Source organism: Etheostoma spectabile, unplaced genomic scaffold (genome assembly GCF_008692095.1).
Source record: "Etheostoma spectabile isolate EspeVRDwgs_2016 unplaced genomic scaffold, UIUC_Espe_1.0 scaffold00003242, whole genome shotgun sequence".
NCBI lineage: Eukaryota > Metazoa > Chordata > Actinopteri > Perciformes > Percidae > Etheostoma > Etheostoma spectabile.
In genome coordinates this window covers 216,016-241,138 of record NW_022603012.1, presented here as the reverse complement: position 1 = coordinate 241,138, position 25,123 = coordinate 216,016, and the positions used below count along the sequence as shown (strand labels likewise).

Here is a 25,123-nt window from a genome sequence, read left to right as displayed (position 1 = left end):
CCAATGACATTTGATGAATGTTTTGTCATGCGTTATGTGTACCAAGTTTTGTTTAGTCTACTTTTAGACCCAAATGTAGAAAACTTCTTGAAAAATGCCCAGATGGTCCTAATTGTTTGTGTTTGTGTGTGTATATGTGTTTGTGTGTGTGTGTTTCAGCTCGGACCAGGGAGGTGATGGTGGAATTTGGGCATCTGTATGAGAAGCAGTATGCAGTGGCTCTCTTTAACAAAGTTCGCTTTGACATAGAAGGAGGAGGTGGCCCACAACCCCAGCTACTACACCGCAAGGTAAAACATCCTCCTCCACCACTGTGCAAAATTGAGCACAGATTTCACTACATCAACTCAGTAGTAGAACATGTAGACAACTTGTCAAAATTGGGGGCAACTCGGGGTTCAGTGTCTTGCCCAAGGACACTTTGACATGGGACTGCAGGGCCAGGGATTGAACCACCAACTCTTTTGCCAGGCAACCGCTCTACCACTGAGCCACAGACGCCCCCAAATAATAAAGAATTGTAGTAATCCAGCCTAGAAGTAACAAATGCATGGCCTAGTTTTTCTGCATCATTTTTAGACAGGATATTCGTGCTTTTGAAATATTATTTAGGTGAAAAAAGGTGGTCCTTGAAATATGCTTTATGTGAGAATTAAACGACATTTCCTGATCAAAGATAACTCCAAGATTCCTCACAGTGGTGCTGGAGGCCAGGGTGATGCCATCCAGAGTAACTATCTCTTTGGATAATCTTTCACGGAGGTGCTTGGGTCCCTGAACAATAACAATGTTGTCAGAAACTTAGAATCAGAGGCGGAGTGGCAACCGGGAGAGTCAGGACTAGTGGTTATAGGCCGTGAGGGCTGGTCTGATAATAGTTATACATTGCAAGTTCTTAGCAACACCATGCGGCCTGATGTGCAGCCGCTGCCCGGCCAATGCCCCCTGGTCGAACTGTGCAGTCTCTGCTCAACCTGTACGGTGTGCCGCAGCACCTTCTTATTTAAAAACAAACAGGCTAATCAGAAAGCACGGTCACAACCATGCCAAGGATTTTCAGAAATATGGGGGGGGATCAGTGAGCAGCCCCTCCCTAAATGGCATAACCCTGGTCGGCCTGTGACGTAAAGCCATCGAACACCTCTTTATTTATTTATTTTTTTGTCACGTTTGGAAGTCTATCGGTAGCGTTAAGAGGCAGTGTGTGTGTCTGATGGAAAGATGATGGAAAGCCCAATGATGGAAAGCCCAAAAAAAAGGGAAAGGTGGCCCTGAGATGGTCAGACTCAAAAGGGAAAAAAAATGTTGTTGCTGTGCTAACCAATTTTAAAGATTATTGTTCCCATCAGTCACTTAGACATAAAAACATGGGAAAATACGATCCAGCTTTTAAAGCTGAGGCAGGAAAAGTTAACGGTGCAATGTGTAATACTAGCTAGTCTTTAAATTAGTTACTGCTGTACAAATTAAAAATACAGGATAGTTCACAGAGGTTGCCAGGCTGATACCACAGCATCCAACAATGTTGATAGACGCTTGTCTCGAATTGCCAGACATTACTTCACAGCACAGCGGGGTAGATAACTTTAGATGCTGGCTATATTGAAAGTCATAAAAGCCACCCGACTGAACACACTTATTGGCTTAGAATTACGTAAACAATTGCTAACTACACCGCAAACTCACTGTCCTCTCTTTCCAATTTACAGCCCCCTATATTGGCTTAAAATAACTCATTGTTGGCGGCTGTAGCCGCTGATCAGGCCACATGTTGTAAACAGCCGTGGCCCTCTTGCCTGGTCCTCTGGTAAAGTTAGCAGTTAGCAGGATTAGCACGGCGGCGTTAGCCAGGACCAGTTGTGGTCACTTCACTTCTCTGTGGTTTTTGCAAGGAACCAACTCGGGTACTCAATCTAAATAATTCCACTTGAGTACACAAATGTTGAAATGACACCAAATGCATGTCCCTTGTAGCCGTGATAAATTAACCTTACGCTAATGCTTACCTGTGTCCTTTTGGGCTCTAAGCTGTCTTTTAAATACATCTCCTATATTTACCCGGGTTTTGTAACGTCTCTGGTCACGCAACTATTAGAAACATGCCGTTTTTTTTAGGTCGGGTAGAGTCTATCTCCGTATTCCCGTTTGTTTGTCTGCTGCTTTCATGGCTGTGCTAACGTTACAGCTGTAGCGCTCTGGGTTTACGTTTTTACAGCTATATTAGGCAACCCGGCCTGGCTGTCAAACTGGGCAGTTGATAACAACACACAGGCTAAAACACAAACAGAAATTCCGTCACGGAATGGAAATTTTATAAGGAGAAAATACTGGCATTAGTAATGTCAGTAAAGGTAGTATTTCAACTTAGCATGTTTCCTTAATATCTGGTGAAGCATTGGGGTCATTTTTGGATGTAGTACAGTAAATATATTACATATTGGACCATTAACCCTCTCCTTGATTTCATGTTATTCACGGATGAGAACCCAGAAATAATGAGTAGGGGAAAATGCCACGCTACCAAGGCTAGACAGGCAGACCAATCAGTTATTGTGGTCCGCATCCCCCCAATGTGTGGTTATATTTCTGGAGAGGTGCACGTCAGGCTATGGCATAGGGTACAGCGTATTTACACAAAACTATGTACGTATGGTGTAGATTCAACGCAGAAAAATAAATCAAGCTTTACCATGACGTGACAAACAGGCAACGGAGTCCCAGTTCAACACCTTCAGTGGTACAGGTTCAGTGGTAACCGTATATATTTATAGCCAGTCAGTGGTTAAAAACAACCACTTTTGGTGGACGTACATTGACGGTGCGTAATTGCCTCATAGAATTACATTGCAGCCTGTTTCACAGCTGCTAGCTTCTGGGCTCTTGCTCAATACTGGACCAATTCTTTTTTTCTTTTTCTTTTTTTTTTATAAAAATAAGTTGTCTCCATTAGTCACTAAGGCACATAGACTTGAGCACATAGCTGTACAGGTTGAAAAATAACAGTCTCCTTTTTTGAAGGAAATAAATGTGAGTTGGATGTCTGGGGATTAAGAAACAGCCTCTAATGGCTTCATTTCAGATGTTTATTTTTATAAAACTACCTTTTTACCTGCTTCTCTAGCAGTAAAAAAAACTTTAACATTAATCCTTCCTGTGCAGTGTACTGCCATGAAGATTTATGTTTTTGCCTTTGTAGTGTATAAGGTTTGTTTTGAAATGTGTCTTCTTTTTGCAGAATCCTCTGGAGAACAAATCCATCTTCTCTGGCTCGCTCTTTCAGTATCTGGAGGAGAACAAGAAATGGAGGAACCGCTTCCTCTTCGTTCCAGACTCCTACAACATCAACTATTACGACAGCAAAGCGGTAAAGGGCAGAAGCTCCTCTGGAAAGATTTATTTTCAAAATTAAGAATTATAATAATTCTTATTGTAATAACGTTTAAACATTTGAGTGAAGTATAACATTTTCAAGATTTATTCAATTAGTGAGACTATGACAGTGATGGTAATGACCGAGGCCTTTGTCATACAGTAAATCTTGAGGGCACTTTTATATAATAATTCAAGTAGCCTTAGGGCTGTTTTACATGCCTGAGACCAACATGAAATACATTATAAAAAATGTAGAATACTCATTGCGTATAGGTACGTACTTGATGCTTCAACAGTAAGGGGATTTCATTTGTTTCTGTAGTTTGATAGATTAATTTAATCCAGTTTTTAGTGTTTATGGAGAGGGCGTAGCTGGCCATTTTGTTTAACAGTATTTCATGATTGACAGTGTCAAAAGCCTTCCGTTAATGAAGAAAAATTTCTCCCACCACTCCTTGATCTAGGTTTGTTTTGATTACTTGGAAGGAGCATCAGGCTGTTTCAGTAGAATGTTTTTTTTCACTGAAACCAAATTGCTACTGGGGAAGGGGGTTTCATTTATTGACTTTTTTAAATTAAAATAGTTAAAGGAGAGGTAATACAGTAAATTCTCTTTGCAGTTTTAAAAATGCAGTATTAAATCCTTAAACATTTTTTGTTTTGCTGTTAGACGGTTTTGAGAGTATATGTGTGGAAGGGAGGTGGGTTTTTGGAAACTCAGACTCAGTTTTTGTACAGAACTTATAAAATAGTCATTGAAATGTGTTGCAACAACAAGGCTACCAGTTTAAATTACACCATTGATTTGGAGCTGTGTATTTTCACATTTGCGTTTTTCCTTTCCAAGCAATTTGTCTTATACTATTCCCTTTGGCATCTCTGATAATATCCAGGAAGAAGTTTGCTTTTGCGAGCTGCCATGGCTTTTAAAAATAAGAATGATCAGTGGTCAGTCTTGATTTAAGAAAATTCTTTAGGTCCCACTAGTCAACCAGGGCAAAATATGTTTTTTGATTTGATTTCCTGGCCTGTGTTTTTGAGCGTCTGTGGCTCAGTGGTAGAGCGGTCGCTTACCAATCAAAAGGCTGGTGGTTTGATCCCTGTGTGTGTGTTTATGGAGCAGGTGGCACCTTGTACGGTTCCTGTACTATGTAAAAGCTCTTTGAGTAGTCGTTAAGACTAGAGCGCTATATAAGAACTTTACATTTATATTTTAACAAGATCGCTTTAAATGCAGTTACTAGATCGTTGCATGATTGATCACAGGTTTTAATTTCAATAATATTTTTCCAGTTTGTATGCTTTTTTAAACTCAATGAGTGCCAAATATTTCTTTGGGATGAAGGAAAAGTTGGAAATGTTTCTCATTGGATTTGGGTTTTTAAATCGTGATGTGATTATTTTCCTAGCCGCCAGTGTAAGATTATGATCAGATAAACCAGTGATCAGGTTGAATGTTTTGGTTATCCTTTCCGGTTTATTAGAAAAGATTAAATCTACCAGAGTTTAAGAGGTTTTTTGTTATCTTAGTGGGTTTATTTATCATTTGTATCATCTGATACGTTTTGGTAATTTTTTTTTTTTCCTGCATGTTTTGTCAAGCCAATTTAGGTTGAAGTCACCTGTAACTTTAACTTTGTTTCCTTGGTATTGTTTGAGAATTACAGATAAACAGTCCAAAAACAGATAAACGGTCCAAAAAAACCCAAGCAACAGAGGGTTGCATCAAGCACAACAAAAGACATTTCAGGGGATAGGGTGATGGTACAACCCGGTCTCACTCCAGTTCGTGAAATGGTCACGTTATTTTGATTTATTGATTTGTTTAAAAGGGATTTTCTCGTTTATCACGTGTACAGGTCACAATTTTTGAACGTGACCATTTCACAAACTGCCATGACACTGGGCTGCTCTGGGGGAAATGAAACGCCACACGCGAGACGGTGACAGCAACTCGCGCCGGGACATGGTCCGCGGTCTCTGGGGGACGCAACCACAGGGAAATGAAACACCGGACACAACAACGGGACGGTTGCAGTTAGGAAAAATAGACCAAGGAAAGAAACCGTCACGTACAGGACACGCCAACAACAACGGGACGGTTGTGGTTAGGAAGAGAATAACGTGGGAAGGAACTCCGGGGTGAAAGTCCTGTGTTGTTTGACCCATCCACCACCTCAACACACCTCCCCTCGCGGAATTTTGGCTTTTCAATACTACTTGCTACCGTAATCGTTCTGTGATAACAAAATAGGCTTCCCACATCCTGTCACTTGCTCTTGACTGCTCGGTCTCTATTGTAGCTTTGTGCCTTAAAGGTGCTCTAAGCAATGTCACCATTTTTTTTAGGCAACATTTTTTTATTACATACAGCAAATGTCTCCTCACTATTCACAAGTTGTCTGTCTCCAGAAAACACTGTAAAAAACGCGGTCTCTGTAGACAGCCCATGCTCCACAAATGCCAACAAAAACAAACTGTGCCCACCTCCACCACAAAACATAACAATGTTCCAGCGTTCCAGCCAATAACCGACAAGGATTTGAGGTGTTAGTGCACGGAAGGGAGGGAGAGGGGATGGGATGAAGAGGAGGGAAAGGCGAGCTAGCCTTGTTTTGTTTGAAAATACTTTGAATGTCAACAAGAAGTGCCGTGACCCAACATCGCTTTGATTATCTTAAATCTTACAACGCCTTTTGTTGCTCACTCTTGCTAAGTTATTTTTCATCAAACATGACATGACAAAAGCATTTTGTTTAACCGTGAAGGTAGTCAAAGGCAATAAGGGCAAGACCAACATTAACACCAACACTAAAAAATACACATTTGAATAGTAATTTCAGCATTTGATTAGTATTAGTGCTGTCAGTTAAACACGATATTACCGGCATTAACGCAAAGACATTTTAACGGCATCATTTTTTTAATCGCAAGATTAACATTCTTTTTGGCCTAGCAAACTTCCATTTATTTATTTTTTTCTTCATGCTGTTGCAACAACTAGTAACTTTAGGAAAAACTACAACATCACACCGGATCTAGCTAGACCGGAAACAACAAGCACGCCGCACACACTTGTTCAGGCTTGGGAGCCGGCAAAAGAGTAGTGACGTTTTGAGTGGATGGTGAGCTCAAGATGCCGAAATGGATCCCAATAAGATTCTGGATGGAAAGTTCACTTTTTTATAGTTGCCAAATTGTTCCATTTACAAGACAAATGTGATCTGTGTGTTTTGTCGTTTTGAACTGAGCTATCATCACAGCACATCCAGTCTGACATACCACTTGATGGCCAAGTACACAGCTGATGAGAATTCTCTACCCTCTCATCCCCCCCAAGTATTTTTTTTCACCCTTTTATTGATGGACAGTGTAACATTGTGGGAGAGATTATTTGCTCCAAGTGAGAATGTTACGTGTAAAATTGAACTCTACAGTAAGCTATATCCAACGGTGTTTTCAATAAAAAACATTTTCACCAAGCACGCCGATACACTTTTCCATATTGATAAGAGCGTTAAAATGAGAAAAAAATAATGGGACAAAAAGAAATCAAGGGACACTTAGATTAGATAAAAATGTGTGATTAATTGCGAGTAAACTATTACATGAATGCGAATAGCAATAATTAGTTTGGATTTTTTTTTTATTATTTGAAATATATTCTTTCGTTCCAACAGCCCTACTGTAAAGTGTGTTTTAGCTTATGCTGTTTTGATTCACAGTCTGACATGTTAACTCTCCTCCCTGTCTTACCAGGCACATGACAGACGCCTTCATCCCAAAGGAACCATCAACTGTGCCGGCTACAAGGTGCTGACATCTATGGAGCAGTACATGGATCTATTCAGCAACAGCCTACCTGGTGAGGAGATGGTATTAGTGGTGGGAGAGGGGGGAAGTTGCTGAAGCTGCATTATTTTATTCTGATACTTTTTAGACTTTTTATATCTTTTGTTTATATGTACAGTACAGACCAAAAAGTTTGGACACACCTTCTCATTCAATGCGTTTCCTTTATTTTCATAACTATTTACATTGTAGATTCTCACTGAAGACATCAAAACTATGAATGAACACATATGAAATTATGTACTTAAGAAAAAAGTGTAAAATAACTCTCAAATGGGTCTTATATTTTAGATTCCTCAAAGTAGCCCCCCGTTTGCTTCTTTGATAGCGCTGCAAACTCTTGGTGTTCTCTCAATGAGCTTTATGAGGTAGTCACCTGAAATGTTTTTCACTTCACAGGTGTGCCTTGTCAGGGTTAATTAGTTGAATTTCTTGCCTTATTAATGGAGTTGGGACCATCAGTTGTATTGTGCAGAAGTCAGGTTGATACACAGCTGACAGCCCTCATTACTTTAACGAATAAAGGTCAGTCAGTCCGGAAAATTGTGAAAACTTTGAATGTGTCCCCAAGTGCAGTCACATAAACCATCAAACGCAACAACAAAACTGGCTCACATGAGGACCGCCCCAGGAAAGGAAGCCCAAGAGTCACCTCTGCTGCTGAGGATAAGTTAATCTGAGTCACCAGCCTCAGAAATCGCAAATTAACAGCAGGTCAGACTAGAGACCAGATGAATACCACACAGAGTTCTAGCAGCAGACACATCTCTAGAACAACTGTTAAGAGGAGACCGCACCAATCATGGTCAAATAGCAGCTAGGAAACCACTGCTAAGAACAGGCAACAAGCAGAAGAGATTTGTTTGGGCCAATAAACACAAGGAATGGACATTAGACCATTGGAAATCTGGGCTTTGGTCTGATGAATCCAAGTTAAAGATCTTTGGTTCCAACCGCCGTGTCTTTGTGCGACGCAGAAAAGTTGACCGGATGGATTCTACATGCCTCGTTCCCACCGTGAAGCATGGAGGAGGAGGTGTGATGGTGTGGGGGCTTTGCTGGTGACACTGTTGGGGATTTATTCAAAATTGAAGGCATACTGAACCAGCATGGCTACCACAGCATCCTGCAGCGACATGCCATCTCATCCGGTTTGCGTTTAGTTAGACCATCATTTATTTTCAAAAAAACAAAGATCCCAAACACACCTCCAGGCTTTGTAAGGGCTATTTGACCAAGGAGAGTGATGGAGTGCTGCGCCTCCACAGTCACCGGACCTGAACCCAATCAAGATGGTTTAGGTTCTGAACCGGTGCTGAGCATCTCTGGGAACTCCTTCAAGACTGTTGGGAAACCATTTCAGGTGACTACCTCTTGAAGCTCATCAAGAGAATGTCAAGAGTGTGCAAAGCAGTAATGCGAGCAAAGGGTGGCTACTTTGAAGAAACTAGAATACAAGACATGTTTTCAGTTATTTCACACTTTTTTGTTAAGTACATAATTGGGAATTAATAATTGAGAATCTACAATGTAAATAGTCATGAAACTAAAGGAAACTCATTGAATAAGAAGGTATTTCCAAACTTTTGGCCTGTACTGTATTTACCTATTTAATCCTCATCAAGATGAGGAAAGCTTCTGATGATCATCAATCAACCATAGGATGCAGAGTTGGAAGGCACTTCATCATGTTAAGTCTTATACTCTAAATCTCTCATTTGGCTTGAAAACACTGAAGTTAGCGATTAGTTGATGTTGTGATAAAGGTCTTAAATTGAATTCATAATGGTTAGAAAAAGGTCTCAAAAAGTATTAAATTGGACTTGGTAAAACTTTGCAAGCAGCCTAGCTGATGTTTGGCTACAGCAAACATCAGATGCCTTCGACTGCTTCCGTCACAACCTCACCCACTTTTCGAATTGTAGCGGACTATCAGAAATGTCCTGGAAAATTGACGATGTGTTGTGCATCATTTTAAAAACATAGAATACAATTAAGCATGACATATTGTGTTTGGTTTGTCCGAAGGGTTGGATCTTGACTATTTAGGTAAGGCAGCTTTATTTATGTAGTACATTTCAACAACAAGGCAATTCAGATTGCTTTACATTAAACATTAAAGAGCAGTTAAAAACAATTATAGAATATTAGAATAAAAGCTACAGTGCAGTGTAAGAAATTAATGTTTGACTGCAGAACATTAAGTAGTAATGCTGGACCTGCTGAAGACTACATACACGTTTTTCCCCGACATGCAGACTAATTGCTCAGTGTTTGTTGCGTAATTTTTTCCAGGTATAAAAGCTAAGGTGGGAAGTTCCCCTTTCCTGAAGTGTGCCACCCAGTTCCCTCTGATCCTTTGGCACCCTTACGCCCGCCACTACTACTTCTGTGTGGTGACGGAGAACGAGCAGCAAAAGTGGCTCGCTGTCCTCCAGGACTGTGTCAGACATGCTAATGATGGTGAGTCCTGCCAACTAATGCTCAACCAAGTATCCTGCATACTCACATGCTTATAAATGCACTGAAAACATGACTAACACCATTCTCTCATCATTATATGACAAGGAGTCATTAGACTCTAATTTCGATAATTATACGTGTACTTAGGATGTTTTAATTCCAATACATTAACTTATTGTCCTCGTATTAACAACTAATACCAATTTGTTAAGAAAAAAAGTATATATTATCGTTTTTTAACAGCTGTATATTACTAACCCTGTATGGATGTGAAATGATTGCTTTCCTTGCCGTTTGGCCTGGCGCAGGTTAAACCCTTTGGAAAACATGAATAAATACATATAGAGAATGAATGCGTTAGGACTTTGTTTTATTATCTGGTTTGACAAGTCAGTCATAATGGGGGAAAAAAACAAACTAATTAGAATTTTTTTTGGGACTAAATTACGTAGTATCAGAACAGTGCATAGACTCATCCCATTCAGTGCATAATTTCTTAATTTTGTGTTAGCTTTTTCTGAAATATGATGCAACTTAATCCCACTACTTTATCCACAGTACTGAAAGTGGAAATAAAAGTAAACCCATTAAGGCATTGTGCCATGACATATTTACATGGTTGCCATGGTGCTCAGATGAGCATTGTGCAACAGGTAAAACCCAGGAGGAACCTGTCACTTTGTTCTAACTTCACCTCTGCTGTTTACTTTAGCAGAAGGTTCATTAACTAACAGGTGCCAAAGTTTATTCACCAGACCTGCGCTTGCCTATTGTAGGGTGGGAACGGACATAGACAAATAGATGTTTGGAACTGCGGAGTGTGTGTTAAAAAAATAAGAGTGTAAATTACCAGGTACAGCTTTGCAGCTTTATAGTGTTCCTATGTGAGGTATGATCCATAGACTGTAAAAATAGTGTCTGTATCTTCTGTGATATCACCTATTGGTTTGTGGACTGCCGTTTTGAAGCCCCGTTTTGACAATACGGGTGCCACTGTCTTGACTTTTTGCAACCTGATGTGACTGTTAAAGACGTTGGAAGCTGGCATGGCCAAGCCAATGTTGTTTGTGGTTTTAATGGCACTGCACTAAGCTAAACGCTTAAGGGGAAATAATTCGAACCTTCTAAAGCAAGTCATCCAGTTTTATGTGCAGGTAAACGCAGACCTACGGTTCTGTCACCATTCATTTGGCAGTGCAGAAAAGTAATTAACTCTTCCTTAAGTTACCAGCTAACGCTAGATTTTGTTCCAGTTAAAGCTTTAGTGCGTAACTTTTTGATATTAATGAATGTCCGTTAAATTCAAGCCATTGCCAGATGAGCTAATTAAACCTTTTAGCTCAATAAAACGCTTTCTCTGTTTCTCAGTTTGGCTATGTTAAGAAACTGGTGATGTCCAGTGACTTTCGCACGCAGAAAATCCATCAAGAGTCCATGTTTTTTTTTAGTCCTGTGTCCTCCTTGGCTACAAGCAACTGTTTGGTGATCATGCAACTTCTCCACCTCTCCTCCAAAGGCTTATGTCATGTGGACGCATCGCAACAGTTTTGTTATCATTACTTAGAATTCCTCATGGTAAGACAGAAACCATGCACTATATGTAGCTTTAACACAAATGTTTCAATTAATTTTGAAGTGCAAACGCAAAGGGTCCAAGTTTAAGACAAAAACATGGACAACACCCAAAAACAAGTTTACGGCTATTTTAATGTACACAGTGCTTTAATTAAATTGGTTTAGTTAGTTAATCCCAGTGTTGTTAATTCAAGTGTATTGACAAGGTAGTTGTGGAGGAAATACATGGAATGTAGATCAGAAGCAATACACCAGCCAGAGAAGAGATGCAAGCCATGTCTGCCTTTCATCAGGATGGAAAACGTGAGCCAACAAGATGAACAAGTGATCAGCCCTGGCGAGAAGTCGGAGAGATTATAGTGAGACCAATGTCGTGTGTTTTGCTGAGACATGTCTACACGTAGAAATGCCTGACTCCAGCAGTCGTATACAAAACCTCCACCAGCACAATGTGAAGGATGTGTGAAATGAGTATAAGGATTATCAATGACTAAAGCAAAATGATAGCCAGACAACAAGAGGGTAACTGGACTGGGCCAACAAGTTGAATCTGTTTAACAGATTTGATGAGGCCGCCCCTTTTTAAGATATCCTGAAGCTCTTTGATCTGACTGATCTGACTGGAATTAGCTTTCGAGCAAGTACCAACTCTGGAGGTGTAGAGGAAGAAACAAAGTGCATTCCTTGTATTCTGACCACGATGGGAAAGGTATAGCAGGAAAAGTTAACCCTCTCCTTGATTTCATGTTTAGAGAGAAGGAAAACCAGAGGAGGAGGAAATGCAACACTACCAAGCCACGGCCAAGCGGACCAATCACAGTTTTTGCAATCGCCGCCACGTGTAGTTACATATTTTTGAGAGGTGCATGTCAGGCTATGGCGTTTGGTCCGTATCTACTTGTGCCTACATACAGTCCAGAAATGTACGTACAGTTGTAAAGAACATGTATGTTATGTCAGTTTTAGATTCTAATAATTAATATGCGTGTTAAACAATGTTGTAATGTTATGTTATCCACCAAGAATTACATTAGCAATAGCTACTTGTTAACCAGCACCTTTACAGTAGGCACCAAAGCACTTTTCCTCTTCGTTCCCCCTACGGGTTGGGAGGGGTATTGTCCATTACTGTTACCATTATTCTTATGTCAAAAGAATCTTTGGTGTTGGATCGATTGATATTGAAATCCATCAATATAAATAAGGTCTATGTTGTATAACTGTTACAAACTGTGATGTAATCAATGACAAAACAATGTCATGTGGCGGAATTTTTTTTTTTTTTATCGTGGGTCAAAAATCGTGATACAAACCAAACCCTTTTGGTGTATTGTTACAGGTCTAATACAAGGATACATGGTTCAGCATGGTTAGCAGAATTACACATTTATTGAATTAGTTGAAAAACTTGCTTTATTGTTAGAGGTTTGGTTGTGTTTTCAGCTGCACACCGCACCCCAGGCCTCTGCTTGGTTTTCCCTTGGCTCACTGAATCTGATGCATTTGATGTTAGTGCCATCACAGTCAGTCTTTAAACAAGCCTAGTGGTTTGGCCACTTTAAACAATACTTTGTCACTTTCATGTCATGAATCAGTGTGTAGTTTACACAAAGGTATACAGCTATGGCAGTGAGTCAGAGCTGTACTTCATCTGATATACCACTCAGTGTTATACAACAAAGTATATAGCTGCCTTGGCATTTGAGAATTGAGGCTATGAGTGGTTTTTAAAATGTGGCTTAACAGCAGTTCTTAGTTTAAACTGCATAGTCTGGTCTATACCTGTGTTTAATTTCTTAAAATTCCCTGTCTGTCAAGTCTCTTGAATGGAATCATTCCCTGATTCCCTGAAGTATTGCAGTGACAAAAACTTTGAACTTCTTCAGTTTTGTTTGTTAATTTTCAGTGATGAAACTTAAATTTGATAACCAGAAAACATGTACATTTGTGTAGTTAAAGCAAATTAAAACAGATCATACAGAATGTTGTTTGGAAACCTGTGTAAGTTGCAAGGGTAGGGTCTGTGAGGAACTACAAACACATGAGCCTAATGCCTGAGCTGTGACACAGGCCAGCTGACGTATGAACAGCTGAATGACTTCCCATGTTTTCTGTGTACCGCATAGCTTCAGAGACATTCACTGACTTCTTAACAGCTCTGGTAAACAAGCTGTGGGTGAACTAATCTTACCCCCGATCAACAAGTCATTCTTTTTCACACAAAGGGTTCTGTTCGTGTTTAATGGTGTAATGGTGGCAAAATGGACTGTGGGCCCCATAGAGCTCAACATTGATCACCCACTTTTTAAACAGCGTTGGTTCTGGAAGTGATTTTCACCATTGAATATCTCCATTGACTTTTCATTAAATGTTTATTTAAAAAGTTTAAGCCTGGAACAAATGGCGTTGCTGTCACGCCTAGGATTGTGGGTGGTGTAGTATGACATCTTGAATAAAACATGTTTTACCTTAAACAAGGTTGATATCATACAGACTTCTGGCTTCTACAGGGCATACACCATCATTTCACAACCAGGTACCCCGTGGTCAGTCTACCCTGGATGGTTTAGACATTATGACTAACAATCAAAATCCTTATGGAGAAAATTAATACCTGTTTTTACTTTTGGAACCACAATGTTGAGCTCTTTTTTTGTATTATCCTATCATAAAGTTAACAAACAAGTTACACACAAATTAATTTAGTTATATGTAGTTGTGAAACCTTCACTTCTTAACTGAATTTAACTAACAATTTTAGTTCATTAATCGTTTTAAGTAATTCATCAAGTTAAAATTGCAATCATTCACTGGCTGCAGCTTGTCAAATGTAAAGGTTTGTTGCATTTCTCGTCTTCTTTCCTCTTCTTCTTCTTGTCTTCTTTTTCTGACATTTTACAATTTAGTCAAAAGAATAAAGGTATTGACATGGCAAAACTTCAATATTAGGAAGTAATGTTGGACCCTGCTGAAACCCTTTTATTAATACATTTGATAAAGTAGTTTATTGGTGCATATTCTCAAAAGGGTGCATATTCATACCCTGGTCCTACCAGACTCTCATACAGTTCATTTGTACAGAGAGTCTGGCCACTCTCCAAGTGTTAACTTCCTTGAAGGTGGGTACTGAACCGGGCTACCTGCTTTCTCCTCCCGGGCCACATCGCTACTTGGATGTGTGACGACTGGATGGGAAAAGGGTACATGTTGAATCTCTAGATGAGCTGCAGCCGAGCTGCGCCTGGGGAAAAAAAATCCTGCTTATAGTCAAATAAAGTTTGGCCCGTTACCAAACAGGGACTGTACTAGTAAAGCTAATTGTAAAGGTTCCTGTAAAGGTTGTGTTAGGTTCCTCGCACTTTCAATGCCAGTTTCAGTTCTTTAGGTTGTTAAGAGAAAAGAAGAGACTATAAATCCCAATTGTGGGTTTGTTTGAAATCCCCTCATACCATCTGAAGCTAAGTCAAAGAATACCCCCCTCTTTGATAGGGTCTTGGGACTTCCTGTCTCTGATACTAGTAGGAACTCTGGTCCCGTCACTGCCCTCCACCCACATACACACTTCCTGGCTTTGTCATAGTTCTCTAACACTGTCCAATAAGGCTAAACAGCATTTCAAATTTAGCATGTATTCTTTATCACAGCACTCAGTGTTAACATGCTTTTCTGGTTCTGGCCCGATTTTCATTTTCTTTGGAAAAGAGACAACTTGAGGAATGTAAAAACGTGTTTGTTTTTTTTAAGTTTTAAGAGGCCCTGTCTTTCCCATGCACCTCTTGACTAGAGTGTTGACTACTGCCAGTAAAAGCTAAAACAGAACACATGGGCACCCACCCATAATATTGTTTACTTAATGTAGCAAGCAATTTAATTTAATTTAAATATTTAAAGAAATCCTTGTTTGCCTAACTCAATTTATTTCCTAAATGTATCCTTTTACACATATTCCTGCCAATTTAAAAAAAATAAAAAAAATAAAATCCTTAATGCCAAATGACACAAACTTTTGCCTCTGCAATATTCTGTTATTGCAACTACAGATTAGCTAGTTAGCCTAGTTGACCTTAGCCATTAGCCAGCTCACTAATGAGGCTAGTGAGCTAGCTTGCTGAACGCTCCATGTATCAGGATGCAATTAGCTTTTTCACAGCAGAAACTTACTGACCGGCAGGAAAAGCTGTTACAATAAAATAAAGTGAGGAAGTTTCCTTTAAACTGCCAAATCAATAGAATGCTAACATGTTAACATGCTAACCACTAACAGCTATTGATACTCCCACCCCAGGTTTGTCAGAGGAGAATAAAGTCCAAACACCAGCCTTTACTGATGCTGTACGACTCTACCGCCAAGCTAAAGGGCACTACGGCACCTGGGACATGATGTGTGGTGTGCCATCACAGGTAAGCATGGCAGTATCTATTAATGTCCTCTGGTTCCTTTTTCTTTTGTTTAAATTACGTAATATAGTATATTATTTATAAAATATACCAGGCTTGGTTTCACTATTGTAGTGGGTGAAGCAGAAATCTGACTCCTGACATGCTTCATGCATGAGTCGTACATAATCAAATTATATCGGTACATGCAAACAAATTCTATATATTCTGGCCTCAAACTGATTTCTCCCATAATCTGGTTTCTTGTGTACATCTTAACATGGTACGACTATTTACTGTCTGCTAAGCGTTTCCATTCAAGACCTTTTCCTGCTTTGTGTGCCCTGAAGCGTGATTTATAAGGGTGTGTGTCCATTGTCTGCGTAATTTCTGCTTCCCATTCATTTCTATGGGAGCATCCGTGCAATGCATTCTGGTAGCGTAACGGGGGACTTTAGAGAAGCGGGGCATTGAGTTGTCCGCTCCCCATTTACATAAAGTTGAATCCAGCCAACTTCAATTTCAAATGAGGAGCGTCCAACTCGGCTTGCCATCTCTCAAAAGCTGACAAATCTTGTAAACTGACCTTTGTCGATCTGAAAAGAGATTCAGCAACTGCATAGCCTATTACAAGTCTACTGGAGAATGGAGGCGAAAACTCAGCAAAAGTTGCCTCTCCCGCAGGTACTAGTAAATTAATATTTTTGATGTGTGAGATGGCGGCCCTGTCTCCGCTCTGCTCTCAAGCAGTGACGCAGCGGTACTCGGGCACGTGTGTGTGTGGGTTGGATCCCAGAGGGCAGGGGGAGGGGTTAGACAAAGGCCCAAGAAGATGCTACTTTTAAATCTTGCTAGCTTTTCAACATTACCAAGCCTGCCTTTAAACTTATTTTGAATAATGCACGAGTTAAGGATAATGCTGTGTATTAATACTGTAAATATAATGTGATAAGCGCAAACCAAAAATTAAACTCACCATCTAAACGTTGCAGCTGAGTGTCTGGCTGCATGGTTCGCAGCTGCCTACGTTAATATAATAAAGATGGCCAAAATACCCGGAACTATCTATACAGCCGTAGCCCCGCATAGTGGAAAAGCAAGCCACATCAATGGTTACTAACGCCCATGTAAAATAATTACTTTATCCACCCCCCTGATTCGGATCCGCTCCCACGTTTAATGGGTTCTTCCTTGGCCCATGCCATATTAATAATAGCACCACTCCCCCTAGCACTACTCAGAATCGGCTTAAATTGCCAGGTATGAGGACACGTACAAGGAATTTTTCTTTGGATCATCATTGCTTATAATGTGTGTACATATACAAAACAAACAATATATACACACTAATAAATACAGTACAGTCTTACTACAGTCTGAGTACAGTCTTTTAGCATCTCTTACGGCCCTGCTAAAGCTGTCCGTTTACCTGAATCCTTGCCTCTTTACCTATCCTTGTCTACTCCTAAACACCTCTTCCTTTAGCAACCTTAGCTGTCTGATTCTCACCCAGGTTTGTGATTGTATACAACTGTCCTCAAAGAAGCTGATACATGACGCCAAAACCTTTGTGTGCTCATCCAGACTGATATGATGGTATTAGTCCTAGAAACTGCCCAGTCTTTTAGTTTAGCCCCAAAGTTTGCATCAACTTTGGCCCAGGCTCCGAAGTCTTAGTTGGCTGAACTTTGAGGTGGACCAGCTATTTTCATTTTAGTAACTGGGCACTTCTCCAAGTTTTGATCTTCTCAGAAAGAAAGAGAATAATTTCTGGTTTTTTTTCATAAATTTGTATTTGTCATTGAAACAATTTGGCTCGAGCTAGTTATTGATATAATAAAGTCTAATTATACCACTTTATGTAGTTGAACATGTGTGTAGTGTATATGATGATTGTGATTGTGTCCATATGAGTTGTGTGTTTGTGTGTCTTGTAGATTCTGTCAAACCTGGTGATGGAGGACGCCCTCCCTGAGCTGAGGGAGCTCATCTCCCCAAGGCTGAAGGGTAAACTACACGAGAGGCAGAGAAACTGGATGCTGGTAAGAAATACTCCACACACATTCTACTTAAATTTTGAGAACCAAATAGAAGTACATGCATATTTAAAGCAAATTTCAAAATCATTTTGCTCCTACAATGACTTGTAATAAGGATAATGTAACTTTTGGCTGGCGAGTTGTTTCTCCCGGGAGAAGTGTGTAACACTATTTTTGGAGGACTTGGATCATATTTTATGGAGAAAATGTTTTCTGGTTTTCACTCTGTCTTCCGACTGCTCTGCCTCAACTCTTAGTGATTTATGGCGTTTCCAAATGCACAGAAAGGACATGAAGTTCTTTTTTGCAAAAATCTTTCAAATGCTGCATCCCTTTTATGATGAGTCTCTAGAATGTTGGAATTAATTACTTTTAATCAAATAACTGAATCATCACTAATATCAGAGGAGGATGTCAGTCGTTAATTTAAAAAGAATCACTGTTTCACACTTTACTGACTGCAGAGACAGCTTGCGTGATTAGGCTAGTATGTCCAACTCAAAACAAAAATACCAAGTACTGTAGAACAGGAGGCTTTGCCCTTAAATATGTGTTTTGTGTGTGTAGATTAGTAATGCGGTGTATAGCCTGGTGCAGGGGCAGTGCCAGGCCCAGTATGAGGCGGTGTTGCAGAAGTGTGAGGCGGCCTGCTCCTCTCTGGAGGCCTCCATACGAACAGACATGGACCAGATCATCACCTCCAAGGAGCACGTCACCAACAAGATCAGAGGTAAGTGGGAGACTAGGTATCTGTACTTAATTAAATAATTTTCTGAGCATCTTTTATTTTTTAGCCCTGTTTTTTATGCCTTTTCTAGGCCATCTGTGATGGTCTGACTGACTGTTATTCTTTACTGCTAAATGACAGGTATGGAGTCTGACTTGTGCCACCAGAGTGATTGCAGACTTAATAAAGGCAGAACCTGATTTAATGAAAAGTTTACACTAGGCAGAATGTATTTTTTTGTATTTGTATTTTTTTTACACATCCATCTTTACAACATACGCCTGTGTTTGGCGTCAGTGATCTTCAATAGTTTTATTTCAGACTGCATAAAAAAGCTCCACTGCACTTGAGCCACACAAATGCACAAATTAAATTAACTGATTGAGTGATTAATTAATTAATTAAAACAATAACGAAATGGAACCTGTATATTATAAGGTGGAAGATAAATGCATTGATGAAATATGATACAATAGGTAGACACATAGTAAACCAGTAAATGGAGTAACAAAAGCCTTTCAAATTCTTTGCAGTTCCATTTTCAAATCCAATTATTTCATAATTTAAAGACACGATTACGAAACAGAATTTGTACTTTTTGCTTTATTTACTCTAGTTTAGTAATGCATTGTTTAAATGCATTACTAAACTAGAGTAATTTGAGAAGGATTTGAGATAACTCTTGTTATGAATTGATACTATAAATAAAATTGAATTGAATTGAAATGCAAAATTAATTAGCCAATTTACAATTGTTTAAAAATGACAGAGTTATCTACCTGCAAACACGCAATGGATGAACATTTACACAAATTTTTCATCTGCATGAGCCACTGACACTCCATTCTCTGCATTTGTTTTCGGTAGTAGTCTGGCAGCTCATCATTGTTACACAGCGGAAACTAGGTAGACCAGCAGCAATCCTCACATTGTTTACCTATAGAGGAAGATTTTTGCTGCAGCTGTGTTGCAGTTTGTAAGAATCACCGAGACTACATGACCGTAGTAGCAAACTGAGAGTCATCAAGCAATAAAGAAACATTATGCAACACAGCGGCCGTGGGTTCGACTCCGACCAGCGGCCCTTTGCTGCATGTCTTTCCCCTTCTCTCTCCCCTTTTGTTTTTTCAGCTGTCCTGTCAACATAAAGGCCTAAAATACCCTAAAAATAATCTTGAAAAAAAGTGTTATACTCGTGCTTTAATTACCACATTTTTTTAAAGTGAATCAACAATAAAGAAGAGGCTTGTCTGAAATTATGACCCTACATGTTTACCTCCATCCCCCCACCCTTGTGTTCCTTATTTCCCCATAGAGGTGGTTCTTCCCAAGGCTGAGAAGCTGCTGAAAGTGAGCATCCAGCCCTACATCAGCTCCATCCTGGATGCCCTGATGGAGCCGACCAGCCGAGGTTTCTCTGAGGTCCGCAATGTATTCTTCAAGGAGCTGGTGGACATGAGCAAGAACACCCTCAATGAGGGCACCAAGGAGACTGTGGCACAGGTGAGGGGGAGGAGGTTAATGGAATGATATTTATTTATGCTGCAGTGGTAACATTGACATGCAAATGATCAGACCTTTCGTAGTGTTGGGCAATATATCATTATTATATTGATATATGAGGCTAGGTATCGTCTTAAATTTTGGATATCGTAATATCCTGATATGACAAGTGTTTTTTTTGTTCTTTGTTTTAATGGCTGCATTACAGTACAGTGATGTACTTTTCTGAACACACCAGATTGTTCAGCTGTTTCTTTATTTACCCTTACCCATATAGTTATCATATCAACATAATTATTACATAACATTTATCAAAAATGTCATTGTGTGCATATTTTGTGAAAGCACCAACTGTCAACCCTACAATATTGCCGCAATTTTGACATTGAGATATTTGGTCAAAAATATTGCGATATTTGCTATTCTCCATATCGCCGAGCTTTACTTTCAGGAGTAACAATATTACATACAGTAAATTAACTGGTATCAGCATATATTGTGATTTGATACAATTGTTATACAACCATTCAATAGTCCAATATGGTTTTTGAGACAGAAGTACAAATAAAATGAATGCAAATATTTTTCCCTTCTTCCTCCTCCTCAGCACATGGAGAAGATCTCCATGCTGGCTTTTCATCCGGTGAAAATGCAGAGCTGCTATGAAAAGATGGAGCCGCTTAGTCTGGAGGGTCTGCAGCAGAGGTTTGATGTCTCCAGCCCCTCCGTGTTTGTCCAGAGGGCTCAGATCCTTATGAGAGAGGTGACGCTACAGCAATTACCTAAATCACTTTACTTTTAAGATTAGCTTTATTCTAATTTACAGTATGAGGTTTAAATTAGGCAATTTGGTGGTTTATTACATTTTTGTTTTTATTGGTGTAGGTTTGTTCATCATTTCTATCAGTTATAACATTGTACTCTTTAGGAACACAGTGACATGTCTAGAACACAATCTGACAAGTCAAGAAATATGAATGAAGACAATCAGATAAGGTTATACACAAGTCAACAGTTTATCCAGATTATCTAAATGTTTTAGAGTAAAAAACACATGAAATGTCAATAACAATCATTTATTGCACAGGAAAACTGTGCAAACACACAGCACAATTAATTCAATTCAATTTTATTTATAGTATCAATTCATAACAAGAGTTATCTCAAGACACTTTACAGATAGACCACACTCCAGAATTTACAAGGACCCAACAGTTCTAGTTTCCTCCACAGCAAGCAACAGCGCGACAGTGGCGAGGAAAAACTTCCTTTTAGGCAGAAACCTCGGTCAGACCCAGGCTCTTGGTAGGCGGTGTCTGACGGGCCGGTTGGGGTTAGAATGAAGAGTGGCAATAACAAAAATAGAAAAAATTAGTAGTTTGTAGCAGTTCTTTGTAGTAGTTCATGGCATAGCAGGACGCTGTGCGGCATTACAAGGCACAGCAGGACGTAGCAGGACGTAGCAGGACGTAGCAGGACGTAGCAGGACGTAGCAGGGCACCACAGTGTAGCAGTTGAACATGGCATCACAGAACGTGTAGTAATTACACAACTACAGTTGGCTAGACCCCTCACCCAAACCGCAATTGTCAGGATTGTGATAGAACCTAAAGAGTTTGTAGGGTCATGTCTTATCACCTTTCTTTAACTAAAGGTTAAACTAACAACAAAACAACCAAAGGATTGCCATATTAAAATGCAGGGGATAACTTTGGTGGTTTTCCCCTTTTTTTGGATTTGAGTGTACCCAAGATTAGGATAGTGCCTATTGGCAGTCAGACCATAAATTGACGATTGAAGAGACGCTTGGCGACTATTTCTTCCTACGCCTATTTTAAAGTGATTTTTAACTAACTTACTGTCGGAACTAAGATGTTATAAAAAATGATATCAATCACCAACAATATCTACCTGTTGGTGATTTAGAGCGGCAAGTCTGCTTGCCCTTTTAATCAGCACAAAGTGATGAGTGAATTTAAAATTCTTAAAGGAATCCACCACCGTTTGTTGAAAAAGGTCTTATCACGGTCTCTCCTAGCTATAGAAAGGTGGGCCAATGCATTTTTTGTCTCAGTAAATGCATTGTTTTAGTCCAGTGCAACACCGGCAGCGCCGGCGATAGTTAGGTTAGCGTAGTGAATGGAATCCTATGTTGCCGGTTAGCATGTTGTGAGTAAAAGTGAGCCAACAAAAAAACAACAACCTAATTACTTCTTGTGGCCTGTGTATTCACAACAGTTCAAGTACTGTTTAGAAACTACAGCTACTCAAGCTGTGAAACCTTTCCTCAAGTCCTACACTGTAAAAAAAAAAAACTTCAGCCTTAAAAATGATCGGAATTTGTGAGTCACTCCTAAATTTGAATCACTCCTTTTTCAGCTTGCCTCTTTTGTTAGTTTGAAATTGCAATTTTACATCCGATTTAAATGAAAAATGTGTGTGGTCTACATGCGATACTGAGCCGCCCCCCTATAATTTAACCACGCCGACTTACCGAGGCAACACCCCTTTTAATACCTTTTTAGAAGCATTCAAGGTGTCATTCAACTCAGCAAAGTTCCTTTGTCATTGGTCATGGTTTGGCCTGCCCCCATGCTTTAGCAAAGACGTCTTTCACAGCTAATGAACTGTATTACGTAGAGTATTTTGTGAGATATCATTGAACTCAGCAGAGAGTTCCTTTTTCCATTGGTGACGATTTGCAGTGTCTGCGTGACGTGCAAATGCACAGCCCCAAGGAGCGGTGTCCACCAGTTAGGTAACTGACTGGTTTTGTCTGATTTTATTGATAGGTATAATTGGGTGTCATCCACGTTAAAATGAAAGTCAATTGAGTGTTTTTCTAATAATAGTGCCTAGAGGAAGCATATATAAGGAGAATAGAATTGGTCCAAGCATTGAGCATTGTGGAACACCATGGCCAACTTGAGCGTACCTGGAGGATTTATTGTTAACTTTAACAAATTGAGCTCGCTCAGATAAAGGACTTAAACCAGCTTAGTGTAATTTCTTTAATGCCAAGTAAATGTTCCAGTCTCTGTAAGAGGATGGTATGGTCAATGGTGTCAAATGCAGCACTAAGCTCTAATAAGTCAATTATGGAGACAAGTCATTTGTCTGCACCAGTTAGGTCTTTGTTGCTGTCTCCATGCTATGATGCATTTTAAATTCAGACTAAAAGTCCTGAAATAGTATATTGTTATGTAGAGAGAAAGGGAAAGGGAAGATTAGATACAGGTCTATAGTTGGCAATGACCTCAGGATCGAGGGTGGTTTTTTTCAGAAGAGGTTTTATTACAGCTACTTTAAATGACTGCAGTACATGAATATTGATCAGATCTAGTAATGAAGTGTTAACCACGGGTAACTCTTCTTTAAGTAGCCTCGTTGGGATGGGGTCTCAGAGACGGGTAGATGGCTTAGCTGAAGAGACCGTAGACATTATCCAGGTCTATAGGACAAAAGCAGTCTAAATATAGTATAGTAATATAGTATTTGTTTTGCTGTTTTTAATATATTAATTCCCTGTGCAGCGTCCTTGAGTGCCGAAAAAGGCACCTTTTTTAAATAAAATGTTTTATTATTATTAAATATGTAAGGTCTTGTTCTTTCTAGCGCTCCTGCGTTTAAAGGTGAACCATTAGAACTTAAGGGCAAAAGATGATGAATTTGATCTCTATATGTTATAATTTCAAATACAAATTCAAATACGTCACTACTCAGCGCTATAGGAAGATAAGGGTTGGGGACATGAGTCCAACCCTTACGACATTTAAAGACCGATATTGGCGCAAAGTCATAACGTCCCCTAGTGGCAACAAGAAGTAGGCCTTAAAATGATTATTAAAATTATTCCTATCCATACTATTCCTCATCTGATGGACTTCAAGTTTAGTTTGTATCATCTCAACACCTTAAAGATAAAATGTTATTAAAAGAAAAACTTTTTGTCAAACGATGTGGGTGTGGGCGTGGCATGGCGATCATTTTGAGCATTTATTGATGGACAAAAAAAGTTGTTGTATGTCAAGTGTATCTTTGTCATATCTGCCCGAAATTTCTCACAATTGACAAGAGTCTAGGCCTAAGGACATCGCTAGGCCAAAATTGACTTTTGGTCATAGCACCCCCCACTGACAGCCTTATACGACAAACATCATCTGATTTACATGAAACTTATGTGTTGTCTATATGTGACAAAATAGCTAGTATGGTGATGTTTGACTAGCCCAATTTGCGTAAGCCACGCCACCTTTAATAACTAAGGACCCATTTCTTGTACACTATTGTGTGAGGTATCATTGAACTCAGCAGGGAGTTCCCTTTTCATTGGTGACGATTTGCGGTGTCTGTGTGCCGTGCAAATGCATGGTTGCTAGGCTCGGCGTCCGCCAGTAACCCCAATGCATGCAGTGGAAGCAAGGGCCCCATTTATTTTTTATTAATACCAAATATGATCAACTTACTGATGCTAATATAACATTGGTCTCTCTCTCTTTCTTTGTACGTGTGTCCACAGCAAATGGATCATGCAGTGTATACATTTGAGCAGATCCTTTACCAGAGTCTGGAGTCTCAGTGCACAGAGGATCTCTGTAAGTCAGTCCAGCGCTGCCAGGACCGAGTCATTAAGGTAAAATGCACACAGAACTGGCTAGTAGATCATCACTCTAATCATAACTTTTTAATAGTTTTAAACTAATGTCTCAAGGGTGGTCTGGAGGAGGAGACTCAACCCAATAAGGCATCCTCTCAAGTCCACCTCAGGATACTAACTTACTAATTAAAGAAATATTAAAGTACATATATACGTACAGACTAGAGCACAACCGATACAGGATTTTTAAGACCAAAAAGAATATTTGGTAACTTAAACTTTATATATATATATATATATATATATATATATATATATATATATATATATATATATATATAAACAAAATCCAGAAACACATTATAAAACAGATTTCCCTAACCTTAGTTATTTGTAGTTATTTATGAGTTCTTACTAGGATAATAATTTGTTTTATTGTCAGAACAGAGAAACATCAAAATAATTTAAGTTCTCATAAATAAAATGTATAAAAATACAAACTTAAGATATGAAACTTTAAAGTCCTTTAAACAAAAACACTTTAACAAAAAAAATCAGTGTTGTCAACAGGGACTTTGTAGATCACCCTCTGTTGGACAAACTATACAACGCTAATGC

The 25,123-nt window shown here is 39.3% G+C and overlaps 1 protein-coding gene across 2 annotated transcripts in view; it reads left to right on the top strand.

Moving 5' to 3' along the window:
• niban2b (niban apoptosis regulator 2b) overlaps window positions 1-25,123 on the top strand; it is a 63,473-nt gene that overhangs the window by 32,078 nt on the left and 6,272 nt on the right. For both annotated transcript variants that reach the window (XM_032507558.1, XM_032507559.1), the window contains 10 exons: window positions 160-290; window positions 3,236-3,364; window positions 7,132-7,237; window positions 9,520-9,687; window positions 15,548-15,663; window positions 17,577-17,681; window positions 18,246-18,408; window positions 19,721-19,908; window positions 20,516-20,671; window positions 24,428-24,541. In XM_032507558.1, coding sequence (XP_032363449.1) covers window positions 160-290; window positions 3,236-3,364; window positions 7,132-7,237; window positions 9,520-9,687; window positions 15,548-15,663; window positions 17,577-17,681; window positions 18,246-18,408; window positions 19,721-19,908; window positions 20,516-20,671; window positions 24,428-24,541 — 1,376 coding nt within the window. The remainder of the gene's footprint in view (window positions 1-159; window positions 291-3,235; window positions 3,365-7,131; window positions 7,238-9,519; window positions 9,688-15,547; window positions 15,664-17,576; window positions 17,682-18,245; window positions 18,409-19,720; window positions 19,909-20,515; window positions 20,672-24,427; window positions 24,542-25,123) is intronic.